The 14,987-nt window shown below is 47.5% G+C and overlaps 2 protein-coding genes and 1 long non-coding RNA gene across 5 annotated transcripts in view; 2 read left to right on the top strand and 1 right to left on the bottom strand.

Annotated features, from left to right (window-relative positions):
• Positions 1-2,101: 2,101 nt before the first annotated feature.
• On the bottom strand, positions 2,102-4,719 carry LOC124085487 (uncharacterized). The gene is made up of 2 exons (XR_006849443.2): positions 4,582-4,719; positions 2,102-2,242 (listed from the first exon to the last, which is right to left on the bottom strand). It is a non-coding gene; the product is annotated as an uncharacterized LOC124085487 (long non-coding RNA).
• On the top strand, positions 4,255-9,287 carry Sys1 (SYS1 golgi trafficking protein). Of its 2 annotated transcripts, XM_046433159.2 has the most exons (4): positions 4,657-4,793; positions 5,005-5,242; positions 6,807-6,874; positions 8,058-9,287. In XM_046433159.2, the coding sequence occupies exons 2-4, from the start codon at positions 5,081-5,083 to the stop codon at positions 8,296-8,298; spliced, it is 471 nt and encodes a 156-aa protein (XP_046289115.1). In that variant the 5' UTR covers positions 4,657-4,793; positions 5,005-5,080; the 3' UTR covers positions 8,299-9,287. The 2 variants fall into 2 exon arrangements, with proteins under 2 accessions (XP_046289116.1, XP_046289115.1); XM_046433160.2 differs by lacking the exon at positions 8,058-9,287 and having other exon boundaries at positions 4,255-4,793; positions 5,135-5,242; positions 6,832-6,874.
• The window catches only part of Dbndd2 (dysbindin domain containing 2), a 38,763-nt gene continuing 28,961 nt past the window's right edge, over positions 5,186-14,987 (top strand). The window contains exons 1-2 of one of the 2 annotated variants that reach the window (XM_046433153.2): positions 5,186-5,242; positions 6,807-6,874. The gene's annotated coding sequence lies outside the window, so the exon portion shown is untranslated. Of the gene's footprint in view, positions 5,243-6,806; positions 6,875-8,313; positions 9,055-14,987 lie in introns of those variants that run through there. The other variant, XM_046433154.2, reaches the window with a different exon arrangement.

Here is a 14,987-nt window from a genome sequence, read left to right as displayed (position 1 = left end):
CTGTGTGTAAACTGCAACGTTTGGTGCACTTCACCAGAAAGAGGGAGAGCGTGGAGTCAGACGGGCCTTGGTTGGCAGCGTGGCCCTGGGTAAACAATGCCTCTTCTCTGAGCACCAGAGGGTGTCTCTTCTGTGAAGGGCAACTATTAATAGTATCTACAACTCCCAGGCTTATTTTGGAAATTAAATAAGGATTAAATGAGATAACATAAGTGTCTACAATAAGTGCTCAGCACAGGTTACTACTCAAACACACACACACTCTCACAGTCCTTAAAACAGACTGAATAACAAACTGTTCTCAGTCTGGAGAAGAAAACAGGCAGCCAATGAGCTCTTTCTCTAGTTTCCATTCTAAGAAAGGAACTCACTGGCCGGCATCCAGATGGTCACTGATGTGGAGGACTGCAGCCAAAGGCCAGCCTTCCACAGGGAGTTTCCAAAAAGTGTGAGTGCAGAGTTGTATAACCTGCCCCTGAGACGTGTCTCTGCTTAAGTATTTTCAAAAAATATCCCTGAAAGGAGACCTGTGAGGGGACCGTAGCGCCTAAGGGCAGAGAAAGGGAGGGAGGAAGGGAGCTGGTGAATCTTGGGAGGGGAGCAGTGGGATTGGGTAGAAAGAGATCACCTTTATTGAGCTCCTACTATGTGCCAGGCTTAGGCTCAGTCTGTCTGATACCCAGTAAGATCCTTGCCATATATCTGAGAGCTTAGGTATTTCCACTCCCACATTCTTGGGGAAGAAATACTAACAATATTACTAATGTTTATGTAGTACCAACTGCTTGTCAGGAAGTGGACTAAGCACATATTTGATCTTCAGGGCAGCCCTTGAGGGTGCTATTTTGATCCCTACTTTATAGAAGAGAAAACTGTCTGAGACTGACAAGGTGAAATGACTTCCCTAAGGTCACCCAGCAGGAAGTAATAGAGCCAGAATTTGAATTTAAGCTGGGATCCAAAGCCTGTGGTCCTACGTGAGAATATTTCCCAAGGGATTTATGGGGGTGGATCAGAAAATGACCCTAGTAGGAGTTGTCCTTACATGCTCACAGTGGGGCCCCAATGTGGGAGTGACGTCAGTGACCAAGTGACCAAATCATTCTCCTCCCTCCACCTGGAGGACAGTGTGTCCCGGCTTGTGACTGTCTGTCACTCTGCCTCTGACCTGAAGTTTAAAACTTCATTCATGAGTTTGGAACAACAGACTTGGCAGCTTGGGAAGGGCCCTTGAGACGCACCATGTTAGTCTAACCCCCTTATATTACAGAAAAAAAAAAAAAAAACCCTGAAGCCCTGTGAGAGCCATGTACATGCCAAGGTCATAGAGAAATTTTCTGTTCAACGGAGGAATTGGTTTAAGGTTGACCACAGCTCATCTTGCTCTGCAGTTACCAATGTGGTCACACTTCTGATTCATTTAAGGAGCTCTTTAAATATACAGATGTTTGGCTTGGGATGAGGCTCAGTAGTAGAATGCTGGCCTGGCATATGCCAGGTGGTGGGTATGATCTCCAGCACTGTGAGGGGGCACGGGCACGTGCACGAGTGAGCGTCTGCACGCGCACCCACACCCACACCCACACCCAGTTTTCTCCATTTGGCTTTTGGAGGTTCAGACTTAAGTTCGCAATGAAGCTTGGGAATCTGAATGTACAGGGCTCCAATATGTTCTGGGGAAACTCAGATGGCCATGGGCTGCTTTAGGAAGTTGGAATCCAAAGTCCCTCTTTCATTTTATAGTTTGGGACCTAGCAAGTGTGACCCAGCACATTAGGACCTAGCAAGTGTGACCCCAAGGTCACAGAGCAAGTTGGTGGGACTCAGGTTTTGTGGTCTGAACCAGGATGTCTGTGGTCACAGTTTGCAGATAGGCCAAAAAGTTTTGCCAAAGGAACTGCTCTGGTTTTCCCCAGTTCTCAGTTTCCTCGTTGGGTTCAAATTAAGACATAGTATGGTAGACATTTCCCGGGGTTCAGAAAGGCGGGACTCCAAGGGAAGTGGAAACAAGATCCTGCCAGGTCCTGTCATGGGGTTTTCCCAGAGGCAAGCTCAAAGCTCCAGGATGACATCAGACACAAGCTTTCCAAACAGCCCTAACTTCAAGGTCTAGGCTGTGTATTTTCATTGTAGGAGAATTGGGTAGGGAGAGCCTTCCCTGTGGGGGAGGAAATAGGGGTGGAGTGTGCCCAGCTGTGCCGTCAAGGGGATGGACTCCAAGACAGGCCACACATTCCAGCACCTGGAAGGAAGATGGAACCGCCCTTAGAAATTAAGTCAGACCTCTCCAGCACACTCCCTGAACCCCACTTCTTATCTTCCTGATCCTTCACCCCAGGGCGACCTGAGTGAAGGATTCCTGTTCCTTTTCTACTTCCCACCATTCCACCACCTATTTCATGGTCTCCTTCTTTCCACTGCTTTTCTTCTGGAGTGGATGTTGGTGTTTGGAGTCAGATGTCCTGAGTTTGAATCCAGCTGAGTTTCCTATAAGCTCTCTGACTTAGGTAGCCATGCCCCTTCTCTAAGCATTGGTTTCCTCACCTATAAAAAGGGGGATAATATTATACCTTTTTGGATTATGAAGATTAAACAAGATCATGTAGGCACTTAATAAACAGATGTTTTCTCACAAACACTAGATAGTGTGAGTAATCCGAGGACTAGAGGAATTTGAATATGTCTTTTGTGAAACAAATTGTGAAGAGAATGGTTCACCTGGAAACCAGGTCAGACATCTTTGGGCCTTAATAACTCCAAAACTGAAAACCAAGTGAATTGTTTACAGTGTTTCCAAATGATAAGGGAAACCACATACTTACACCCTTTGTCTTCCTTGTCTCCACTATTGGGGATTGAACCCAGGGCCTCCTGCATGCTAGGCAGTTGCTCCCCCACTGAGCTACATATAAAAATAAACCCTTTTTTATTTTTGAGACATGATCTAGCTAAGTTGCCTAGGCTGGCCTCAAACTCCCACTCCTCCTGCCTCACCCCAGTAGCCAGGATTACAGGTGTATACCACTGCACCCGGCACATACTCACTCTTGATAAAGTCTCAAGTTTCTTTACTTTTGTCTGGAATTGTATCAACTCAAGGTGATAACATGGCTATCACATGCTGTTCAGAAATTCTGATTGGCAGTTACATGTGTCTCTGATAAATTTTTTAAATGAGAAAATAATTAGTGGAGGGTAGATAAAATGTTGGAAAAACGTTAATCTTGTCTAACTCCTAATTGCATAAACAGGGAAACTGAAGTTTAAAGAAGGTCACACAGCTAAGAAGTGATAGAGCTGGCTTTGAAACCCTGGTTCTTTTCCTACAAACCAGTTACTTCCCTTCTTTCCAACTCCAGAGAAAGGGAACCTAGGATCAATGAAGTTGAAGAGTTTTGGTCAGCTGGGGTGGAAATAAAGTGAGTCACCAATTTGCTATTGCCCTTTCTCTATACTTGACTCATTTGACAAATATTTACTGACTGTCCACTATTCAGACTCAGAGAAAGCAGAGATAAAATAATCATGGCGGCAGGCAAGGTCAGGATTTGATTCTAGATATGACATTAGTACTTGTGCTTTCTGCCTCTGGGTATCACATTATAAAACACCCACTACTCTGTCATCTAAAACAGTCACACTGTGTCTGAGAGCAGACTAACCTTTCCCCCAGCATCAGGAAATCAACGTTGTAATGTTTGGAAACTCTTGAATTTTAATCTTAACTTTGCCCTTGGGCTTCTCCTGTCCTCTCTCCCAGCTCCCAACCCCCCCCCCCCCCCCCCCCCGCCTGTCACCCACCCCCAGCATGTGTGTGTCTGGTACTGGGGACTGAACCCAGCGATGCTCTACCACTGAGCTACACTTCCAGCCCTTTTTATTTTGAGACAGGGTCTTTTTAGATCGTGGAGGGTCTTGATGACTTGCTGAAGCTGGCCTTAAACTTGTCATCCTTCTGCCTCAGTCTCCGAGTAGCAGCGTGCGCCACAGTGCCCGGTGCCACTCAGTTTTTGAGGCAATATCTTGCTACCCTTCTGTGGCCCCTGATCACTTGTAAAACGGGAACATTGGCAAAATGATATATAGAACGTGCAGCTCCCCTCTCCCAACGCCAGTGCTTGGGATTAAACCCAAAGGTGCTCTACAATTGAGCATGAGCTACATCCCCAGCCCTTTTATTTTATTTATTTTTTGACAAGATCTCTTAAACTGCTCAGGCTGGCCTCGAACTTGAGAAACTCCTGCCTTCGCCTTCCTAATGGCTGGGATTACAGGCGTGTGCCCCGCTCTGCAAACTGTTTTCAATTTATCCTTGACTTTAAATCGAAGAAAACATTGAAAACCTAAGATAAAAATAGTTAACTGTTTATCATTTCGCTAGCACACACACCTTCTCCCCGCTCTCGGCCGTCCAGTTTCCCTTTCCCCAGTCGCTCTCCTTTTTCTCTAGCTTCCCCTCAAGAGGGCACGCAAGCTCCACAGCTTGGGTGCCTCACTTCCGTTCGCCTTCAACCTTCCTTCTGCGCATGTGCCCCGCTCCTCCTTTACCCTCTAGGTGGTTTAGGGAAAGGTTGCACATACTGCGCCTGCGCACTCTTAGTCCGGCCCTCTCCGCCGTCATCCCCGGAAGCGCTTCCTTCCCACGCAGCATCTACAGCCCCTCGGGTCGCTGGATCTTTGCCTCTCTAGGCCGTAGGGCCTCTCCTCCATGGTTCTGTCTGTCAGTCGGGTTTCGGGAGCCTGCCGATGAGGCCACGCCACGCGCGGATGCTTCATCCTTGAGTCCGTCACCGGTGAGTGAACCCCAGAAGAGTGTGTGTGCGGCGGAGGCCGAGCGGCCGGCAGGGGCAGGACCTCCCCTCACTCTGGGAATGGGTCTGTCCGCCCCGCCCTCCCCCCAACTCCCGGAATGGGCTCGCCCCTCGGTCCCAGTCCCTCCTCCTGGCCCGACGGCGTTGCCAGGGCGACGGCCTGCCGGCTGAGGCCCGGCGTGTGTCCCCGCAGGTGGTGGGGCGGCCCGGGGCCCATGGCGCGGCGGTGCTGACAGAGGCGCGGGCGGCGGCCGGGCCGGAGGGCCGGCATGGCGGGCCAGTTCCGCAGCTACGTGTGGGACCCGTTGCTGATCCTGTCGCAGATCGTCCTCATGCAGACTGTCTATTACGGCTCGCTGGGCCTGTGGCTGGCGCTGGTGGACGCGCTAGTGCGAAGCAGCCCCTCGCTGGACCAGATGTTCGACGCTGAGGTAGGGTCCCCGGGCGGCGCGGGTGGGGTCTCGCCACACCGAGTAGCTCTGTGGACCGCGTTCCCGCTTCGTGGCCCTCGGGAAGGGCTTTTACCCTTCAAAGTCTCAGCTGCCCCATAGGTGACATGGAATGACAGACGACAGGCAGAGAGGTGAAAAGGAAAGGGCCTGGATAGCATCGTAAATAGGCCTGCGTCCCAGGCCACTCCATGGGTCTCCTCTCCGAGTCTCTGAATCCAGATTCTCGGGGCCCATCCTGGGGAGAGGAGTGGATGAAAAGGCATTCTTGGGGTTTCAGTGGAAACTGCCTAGCCTTTGGGTCATAGCTTCCATTTAAGTTCCACTTTACTTGCTGTGTGATGTGGGGCCAGTGTTACCTCTCTGAACTTGCTTTCATGTCTGCAAAATCATGCAACTGTTATCGGAGAGCATGAATTTCAGTACAGAGATCCTGTACTTAAGAGTCCAATCTAGGCCCAGACATGTCAGCTCTGGGAACTCGGGGAACTTGCTTCACTTTTTAGAGCCTTTTTGTTTTCCGGAAAGTGGACAAAATAGTCCGACCATGTCACTCTCAGTAAAAGGTTATCAAGCCCAGAGGAGCCTAGAAATAAGTACTTTATAAAGTAAAGGAGGCTGCATCTGAGAAGCAGCTATTGGTGTATGGTAATGAACACAGGTCATCACCTGTGCTCAGCCAGGAGACCTGGCTGGAGTTCTTGCCCCTGATGCATACTCTTTGCATAGCCTGTGGGCACTTTATTATTCTGATAGAGGTAGTAATAATAACAGAGGCCTTTTAGCAGAGTGACCAAGATCTCAGGCTTAGAGGCAGACTCACCTGACTGAATCTCAAGGTTTTTATAAGGATAATATGAGATAATGGATGTCATGAGCCTTTCTTTGTAAGCTGAAAGTGTGGTAGAGATATTTGGTCTTCATTAGTGTGTGCCAAGGGTAGCAGAGGTTCATACCTACCAGGCACAGAGTAGTAACCTTGTAGGAGCCTTCATTCTAGGAAGGGCACATGGAAATCCTAGGCTGTGTTGAAGAGTCAACTGATGTGCACAGTCTGAGTTCTAGGTCAGTTCTTGGAAAGGGGGAGGTAGTAAATATTTTAGGTTACAACTACTCAGCTCTGCCACTATAGTGCAAAAGCAACCAGAGATGATAAGTAAGCGAATATCTGAGGACTGTGTTTCCATAAAACTTTATTTACAAAAGCAGGTGCTTCACCTGTGGTCCAATGGTTTGCTGAACCTCTTTTTCAATATATTGTATCATTTTGGGCAATTTAACTCCTTTGAGCTTTTATGTACTCCTCTGTAAACTAAGAATAGTAATTCCTTTCTTGCCTACTGTGAAGATCAAATGAGATACCATAATGGATGTATAAAAAAGAACCTTTTTGGAAATAGTCTGTTGAACAGTCCAGTCAAAGTGGGCATTGTCCTTGTGTGCTTTGGGAAGAATGCTTGTGCCTTAGGAGGCCTGCTGGGATCCTAGAGCCTGGGGCTCTGCCAAGTCACTTCTCCAGCATATTTCCATTTGTGATTCCCCTCAGATCCTGGGCTTTTCTACCCCTCCAGGCCGGCTGTCCATGATGTCCTTCATCCTCAACGCTCTCACCTGGTGAGTATCACCAGTTTTATTATCCAGCTTTGGGGGTCTTAGCACTGGGACTAACTTCCTAAATTTGGATATGAGACATGCTGGCACTTGTTCCTAGGGAGTGTGGACTGAAGTGGGTGGCAGAGATCAGTTCTGGGATTAATTCTATCATGGAACTCCTTCTGTTGCTGTTTTGACTTAGTTGCAAAGCTCTTGTCACTATGTGTGCTGCCTGCATGATAGCTTCCATCTCAGATTACTTTCCTGATATGACATGAAGTGAGGAGAGGGTTAGACTGGGAGTCAGGAGAACTATCTATCCATCCTTGGTCCCTGTGCCATTGGCCTAGTTACTTCCCTCCTCTCTGAGCCTCAGGCTCCTTATCTGTACACAAGGAGTTGGACTCAGTGACGTGTAAGGTCACTCATGACCACTGCCAGTCTCTTGAGAGGTGGTTTAGTGTAGTGATCAAGATCTCAGGCTCAGAGGCAGACTCACTTGACTGAATCTCAGCTTTACCACTTTGGACAAGTTAAATCTATCTAAGCCCCATTTCCTCAGGGGCTAATAACATTGCCTGCCTCATAGTTGTAAGGATCAAGTGATTTAATTCACAGGAAAAACTTAGAATGATGCCTTGTACGTTGCTATTATTATTGACCTTACACTGGAATACTTGAATACTGCTAGGCTAATTTTGAACTAAATTTGTCTCCCACATATTTTCTGTTTGGCTTATACAGAGGTCAGCCCACACATGGAGTTTAACACATTTTTTCACTTAGTTGAATGTCAGTATGTTTTATAAAAGTGCAGATTTATGGCTTCTCTTGAATAATGGGAAGATGGATTGCAGGCTACCCTTCTAGTATGGTAACGTTTGCCTAAATGCAAGTAGCTTTTGTCTCCTCTTAAGCTAGAACATGTATAGTTTTAGGATGCACCACCATTCCCTAGCTTCCTTCTGACAGTTGCCATTTATCATCAATCTCCTAGTTTTATTTTCTTCTATTTAGTGTGATTCACTCTTGATGTTACCTACCAGGTTCCTTTAGGCATCTAATATTGTAACACTTGCTTCACACTTAACCTTGCTCGCTTCTGACCACTATGCTGCCATCCTAATTTTTCCCTATCCCCCAAATAACCTAATCTAAGGCCAGGACAACCCAGTGACAACTCACTGCTGTCCTCTCCCAACAGTGCCCTGGGCTTGCTGTACTTCATCCGGCGAGGGAAGCAGTGTCTGGATTTCACTGTCACTGTCCATTTCTTTCACCTCCTGGGCTGCTGGTTCTACAGCTCCCGTTTCCCCTCGGCGCTGACCTGGTGGCTGGTCCAAGCCGTGTGCATTGCACTCATGGCTGTCATCGGGGAGTACCTGTGCATGCGGACGGAGCTCAAGGAGATCCCCCTCAACTCAGCCCCTAAATCCAATGTCTAGAATTGGGCCCTTTGGACACTCTACTGGCACTTGGGCTCCCCAACTTGGGCTAGTCAGACCTTCTGGATGAGGTCCAGCCCAGGTCTGAGAGGAACCCTGGAAATGTGAAGTCTCTGTTGGTGGAGAGATAGTGAGGTCCCATCAAGAAGGCAGGTAGCAGTCAGGATCACAGCTGCAAGAATGGCCTCTATCTGCTGAAGCCTTGGTATCTGAGAGGTCTGGAAGGGGACCTCTTTGAGGGTCATATCAGATTTGGAACCATGTCATTCTTGAGCCATCACACCTGTCACCAGCCTATTGTTTTAAAAAAGAAAAAAAAAATCAAGGATATCTGATTGGAACAAACCACTCTTCTAGTCATCTGTCTTACCCCTGGACAGCTATTACCTTTGCCATGTTGCGGAACTACAGTGATTCTTTTTAGAGCAACAGATTTCTGGAGCCATAGCCACAGAAAGAGATCTAGTGCAAAGTACTATGCTACTGTCAGGGAGAGGGCGGCAGACACAGACATCAAGCGCAAGGAGAATGCAAAGCCTGTGCCCTGTTACACACATACATGTGTGCACCCAAGAACCCATGATTAATTTCCTTCAAGTTCCCACTCCTGGGTCCCCACCCTGATGCCAGCCTTCCTCAAAGCAGGTCATAGGACCCAGAGAAGAATCCCATCATCACTTCCAGTCTAACCCTCGTATTGGGGTCACTGCCTGCTCTCTAGGAATGACCAGGTTCCCAAGCACCTACTGGATCTCGGTACTGGCAAGAGTTCCTTTTTCCTGTATTATTTGGAATTCTCTGGTGGGAAGGGCATGGTGGGTGCCCAGCTTTAGGAAGCCCAACTTTCTAGCCCAGGCTATGCTGATAGTGCTGAGGCAGATAAAAATTTGCTGCTAAGATTTTTCTTTGGGGGTAGAATTTCCTGTGAGGGGCTTGCAGCTCTCCTTCCTGTGTACAGAAATACAGTATTTTCCATGGTTCCGTCTGTACTTCCTTTGTAATGCGTGGTTGGAACGGAGATAGATGAATAGCTAGGCAAAGGATCTACAAAGAATTGTTAAGTTACCTTATCCTTTCCTGGACCTTCAAGTTATTCCTCCAATTGGTTAAAATACGAAACATGCAGGGAACTCTGCCTCACTCCATGTCCCCACCTCCCACACCTATAGCTCCTTTTACTATGCCTCTGGTTAATTGCCATGACTCTTGGGACTTCCCCCCACCCCCTCTTACTGCTGATTTCTGAACATGTGCAACAGAGCAACACCACTTCTGCACTGAAACCATCAGTGTTCTTTGATTTCTCTGGATTTTGCCCAAGAAAGCTGTCAGGGTTTAGCTTTTAGTATTAGAATTACATAGAAAAGTTTTGTCTCTCTAGGAGCCTTTCTAGCCTCCTGGCTCTGAGCCTTGTCTAGGGAACCAAACCTTACAGGGGCAAACATGCTTGGGTGGAAGCTGGGAAAGTGCTGGAGTGAGGCAGCTCAAGAACTCAAGAGTGCTGTGGCCAAAGTGGATGGAAACAGCTTGTTACTGGGGCATAGTAATCCTGGCTGCAGGGTCCAGGAGGTAAGACCAGGGGTTGGTGGATTTCCCCCTAGAGACCACAAATTCTACAGGCATGTGACTAACTTTTTGAAGGGCTTCAGACACACCCCATGTAGCAGCTCTCTCCCTTGATGAGCTGTGGTGGCTGTTGCTGCCGCTATGGTTGGACCACCTCTTTAGGATTTCCTTTGAGGACTGGTGCCACTTTTTTTCTGCATATCTTCTGTGATGACATGTCTTTGTCTCTTGAGTGTTACTTTAACTTTTGGAAAATGCCCCAAATCAGGAGAACCAGTCCCCCTCTCAAGAATATTGTAACCAAGTTGAGTGACAGGGATCAAAAATATGTGACTTTAAGCCAGACACAGTGGTACATGCCTGTGATCCCAGCTCTCTGGAGGCTGAGGCAGAAGGACTGCAAGTTTTTAAGGCCAGCCTGGGCAACTTAATGAGATTTTAAGAAAAAAAAAAATGGCTGGGTATGTAGCTCAGTGGCAGAGCATCTAGCAGGTGTGAGTCTCTGGGTTCCATCCCTAGGGCCTCCCCCGCCGCCCCCCCCCAAAAAAAAAAAAGTCACCTTAAAAGAGTTTTACAATTCTTTTTTTTTTTTTTTTTTTTTAAAGAGAGAGTGAGAGAGGGAGAGAGATAGAGATAGAGAGAGAGAGAATTTTAATATTTATTTTTTACTTATCGGCAGACACAACATCTTTGTTTGTATGTGGTGCTGAGGTTCGAACCCGGGCCGCACGCATGCCAGGCAAGCGCGCTACCGCTTGAGCCACATCCCCAGCCCAAGAGTTTTACAATTCTAAGTAACAAAAAACAATTTCTGGAACTGAGTTCCAGAGGACTGAGCAAGGCAGTGATATGTTTGTCATCTGAATAATCTATTAAGTACTTAATAGGTATCCAGGAGTGAGCTAAGGGCTATGTCTCCTTTCTCAATCTTCCCAACAACCCTCTAAAGTAGGAAATACCATCATCTGTATCTTATGTATGAGGAGATTGTTAAGAACTTACACAGGGTTACATTTTAGGAGCTGGCAGTATCAGGATTTGGGCTCTGGTAGTAACATTATTAAGCATCATTTTGATTGGTTAAACAATCTATCACCTTATAAGCATACCTCACCATCCCATTGTTTTAAATACTAAGGATGAATAGTGCTTTGATTGGTTAAACAATCTATCACCTTATAAGCATACCTCACCATCCCATTGTTTTAAATACTAAGGATGAATAGTGCTTTGTAAACATTACTTTCTAAGAAAAAACTAATAGGCATTGTACTAAATATGGCCAGAAGTTTCCCAAGTGGTTCTAGAAATGTAGAAAATGTCTTTATTTCCAAATTATAAAGGATAGTACCGAGGTCACAAAGCTATCTCCCTCCTATTTCAAGTTGATAATCATGACTTTCTACTTTCTAACCATTCAGAGAGAAAAGTGGACTGTTGCATAATTGCTTAGAATAATTTATAACTCTGAAGGAGGATGGGAAAGGAGAAAGTGATGTCTGGCTCAGAGGGCACCTCTAACCCCTTGCTCTAGGCAACCCTGTCCAAATCTGAGTCAAATGGGAGCCAGGATGTAGTCAAAAGATATCTGGGAGTGGAGATTGGTGGGAAGCTCCAGGTGTCCCTAAGTTCTGGTGGTACATAGCTCAAACAGGCTGTCCTAGAAGTTGAGTTTCTTGGTCTCCTTCCTCTGACTAGCAGATCAGGGTGGCTTTTGGGGGGGAGAGCAGTGAGCAATCAGGTATGGAATATCTCCCTGTACCTGTAGCACAGGGACCACAGATACTTGGGGGCGGGCTTCTGAGAACCCAGAGCAGGAGGAGTAGGGGTGGACTCAGGGTACCAGAGGAGCCTGAGGGATTAGAAGCCACATCTTGCTCAAGGAAGCTAAGCCATGTCCTGCCTCTGCCTGGGCAAGTCGGTGTTATAAGGGTCCAGTGCTGGAAGACTTTAAAGAGCAGCAGTGGAGTGCAGGGTTAAGTCCTGGAATCCTCATAATAGCTGTGAGATCTTGGGTAAGACACCCAACCTCTCACACTACCTTAGTTTCCTCATTTGTAAAACGAGGGTTAATTGTAGTCATCCCTCATTGTCCGTGGGAGATTGGTTTTAGGATCCCCAAGGTTATCAAATTCTGAAGATGCTCATCTCTTTTACAAAATGGCTCAGTAAAAAAAAAATAAATAAATAAATAAAGGGGAAAATAGCATATTATTTGCACATAATCTACATTCCTCCTGTTGTATACTTTAAATCATCTCCAGAGTACTTACAATTCCTAATACAATGTAAATGTTATGTAAATTGTTGTTATACTATAGGGAAGGACAAGAAAAGGATCTGTACATTTTCTGTATGAACCCAGTATTGTGTTTTTCCCCAAGTAATTTTGGACTACAGTTGAATCCATGGATTTATAATTAGTAGGCTATTGCTTACCTCTCCATTTTACATAAGTGGACAAGACTTTCTTCTGAGCCTGTGTTATCTAATGTTAGATAGGCGGCTGGCTTGTCTGTGATATAGGTGCCATCACCTAGTATTGAGCTGTTTGTGCCATACCCTGCAAGAGGTTAATTTATATTCCTTTTTAATCTAATGAAACAGGCACCACCATTCCCTGCATTTTGCAGGCAACATTTGAAGATTAGGGAGTAAACAGCTTTCCCCAACAGGGGCTGCAGCTGTAGCTCAGTGGCAGAGTGCTTGCTTAGCACATGTGAGGCACTGGGTTCGATCCTCAGCACCACCTAAAAATAAGGCATGCTGTCCATCTACAACTGCAAAAAACAAAACAAAATAAACCCCACAAACTAGCCATGTCTGCCTTGAAGGCCTCATCCTCTTCACATTTCAGTTGTTTGAACTTACCTGGTCCAAATAATTGGGACAGTATTGAAATCCAGATGCCGCTTTAGCAAAATGTTGTGAATGTGAACATAAATTTGGCTTGTTAACAATCATCTAGTTCTCTAAAAGCTGACAAGTAAGATGCTTGAAAGCAAGAAAAAGGGTCAGTACTAGCCTCAGGGTTCATTATGGTAAAGGGCCAGGGAGAAGGTTTGGGGAGAGGCCAAACATTTGGTTCAATACCTGGCTTCATGTATTGGTCAATACCTTTCAAGCTGGCTTTATCTACATAAGCCTGATCTACTTAAGACCCTCTGAAATGGATATTAGTATCCCTATTTTAAAAACAGATTAAATAGTCTCTGAAAGCTCATGTGACTTATTAAACATCAATATAAGTTTAGATTCAAAAATTTAGTTTCCCCTCCTGCCCTGATTAACTGTTTGGGAACCATTTGTGAGATATCTTCCTTCCCAAATCAGGATCTCACAGAACCCAGAAGAGCCTCAGACTAAAGTGGTTAAATAAGAGGGTTGTGGTGGGGAGATCCCAACTGTGGGATTGTGAGAAGCAGGTTGTCAGAGGCATAAACGCCAGGGGGAGGTGGGGGTAAGGCTGGCAGGTACACTGCTGCTGGGAGTCACTCTTCCCTAGGACCTGCATGTTTTGCTCTCCTGGCCATGCTGGATCCCGCCCTCAGCACACAGACTCCCCTGTGCTGGGTGGCTCTTCTTGGGCAGGTGGGGACCAACTGCTTTCTGTGGAGCAAAGTGGGAGTTGCCAGTCTTGCCTAGGTCCACCCTATTTCCCCACTTGGGCTTCCACCTGGGGTCCCCTAGGCTATGTAGGGAAAGGGGAGGAGCAGAAAGGGTTTGGAATTTCTGTTTGGGTGCAAGGTGCCCTGACTGCCCACTGATGGCAGCTCAATCCTAAAATTCATTCAGAGGTTGATGGATCAGGTGCCTGGGAAGGAAGATTGAGTAAAGGTTATTTTCCAAGGTTGATGGGATTGATGGTGGGCTGCAGGGAACAGAAGTGCATACTACTGATGGAATGGGCTGGAGTAAAGCTGAGCCGGAAGTGGAAGAGGTTGCGCGGGAAGTTGCGGGGGGAGGGGGGGTAGGGTGGGGTGGGGTATGCTCTGTAAGGGGGTGCTATGCTTAGATCTCATTGGGAGGTAGGAAGCCTGCAGCAGAGGCGCCAACTGAGCCGTTCAGGCTGGGCCACGGGTCCCAGATTCCAGATCCACGGAGACCCAGTCGCCCAGCTGAGCACTTGTTGAGAGGAGGGGCGCTAGCAAGGGGGTTAAAGTGGGGAGCCCTCCCATAGGTCACTCTCTTCCAAAGGGAACTACCCTGTCTTCTCCTGGCAGGGTTCCGCGCCTCTTGACGGCTGCCGTCCTCTCTGGGAGGCACCCTCCCTGCACAGTGTGTCTCCTGGGAATATGGAGGATTATAGCTTTTGGAGAAAAAAACTCCCTGGGCTTCCCTTTCCCCAACTGCGTTCCAGATCCTTTGGCTCCTATCAACAGAGGGCGACGCCCACCAGATGGATTCGACATGGCTTGGATTCAAGGACGGACTTGCCATGTCACTGGAGCAGCAGAGATGTGGTGCCAACTCCCTGTCTACCTGGTGTTTTCTGTTGTGACCCAGGTGGGCCATATATGGAGGTCCAGCCTTTCTTGAGGCGAATGCACTGATAATCAGGCTTGTTATGGACTAGATGCTGGAACTGCTTCACTGCCCAGTGACTTCCCCGCCTTCTTTCTGCACCTTCCCACCCTTTTGGGAAAATGGAATGGGGAGCAGCCTTCTCACTCCTAGCTGAGTGAGTCGGAGCAAGTCCCTTTTTCTATCTGGGCGCCAAGGTTTCCTCCAGTTTGCAGAGCCATTGTGAGGCACCTTGGGCCCAGGAAGCCCACGGCAAATGTCCTGCTCTGACTTCATAGAGAAGAGTGCAGCGCTCAGGAGACCCACTCGCAGAGGGGAGGGGGAGGGGGAGGGTGCAACCCCCAGCTCTAGACTGACCTTAGAACTTGGGGCTGGGCTTTGGGGATCCGGAAGTCGTGACACACACTCCCTTGGCCACCTTCACCAAGGGCCTTTTTTCTCCATCCTCCCAACCTCGCATGAACTGGCGGAGCCAGCGGCAGCATTTTTCGGTGCCATGTGGAAGATTTTATTTGTAGACTCTCAAATTTGCCCGCCCAACCCTCCCGTCCAGCTGATTGCGCGATCTCCGCCCTTTCCTCACACATCAGGCTCCCATC

Source organism: Marmota monax, unplaced genomic scaffold (genome assembly GCF_021218885.2).
Source record: "Marmota monax isolate L192 unplaced genomic scaffold, Marmota_monax_Labrador192_F-V1.1 WCK01_AAM20220418_F8-fsc00014, whole genome shotgun sequence".
NCBI lineage: Eukaryota > Metazoa > Chordata > Mammalia > Rodentia > Sciuridae > Marmota > Marmota monax.
The sequence above is the reverse complement of the archived record's forward strand: the minus strand, read 5'-3'. Positions and strand labels throughout refer to the sequence as shown.

Excerpts from the sequence above, each read along its gene's own strand:
- Sys1 (XM_046433159.2), top strand. The coding sequence starts at position 5,081 with ATGGCGGGCCAGTTCCGCAGCTACGTGTGGGACCCGTTGCTGATCCTG. Across the intron at positions 5,243-6,806 it reads ACCAGATGTTCGACGCTGAG|ATCCTGGGCTTTTCTACCCC; the intron begins GTAGGGTCCCCG and ends GATTCCCCTCAG. Across the intron at positions 6,875-8,057 it reads ATCCTCAACGCTCTCACCTG|TGCCCTGGGCTTGCTGTACT; the intron begins GTGAGTATCACC and ends CTCTCCCAACAG.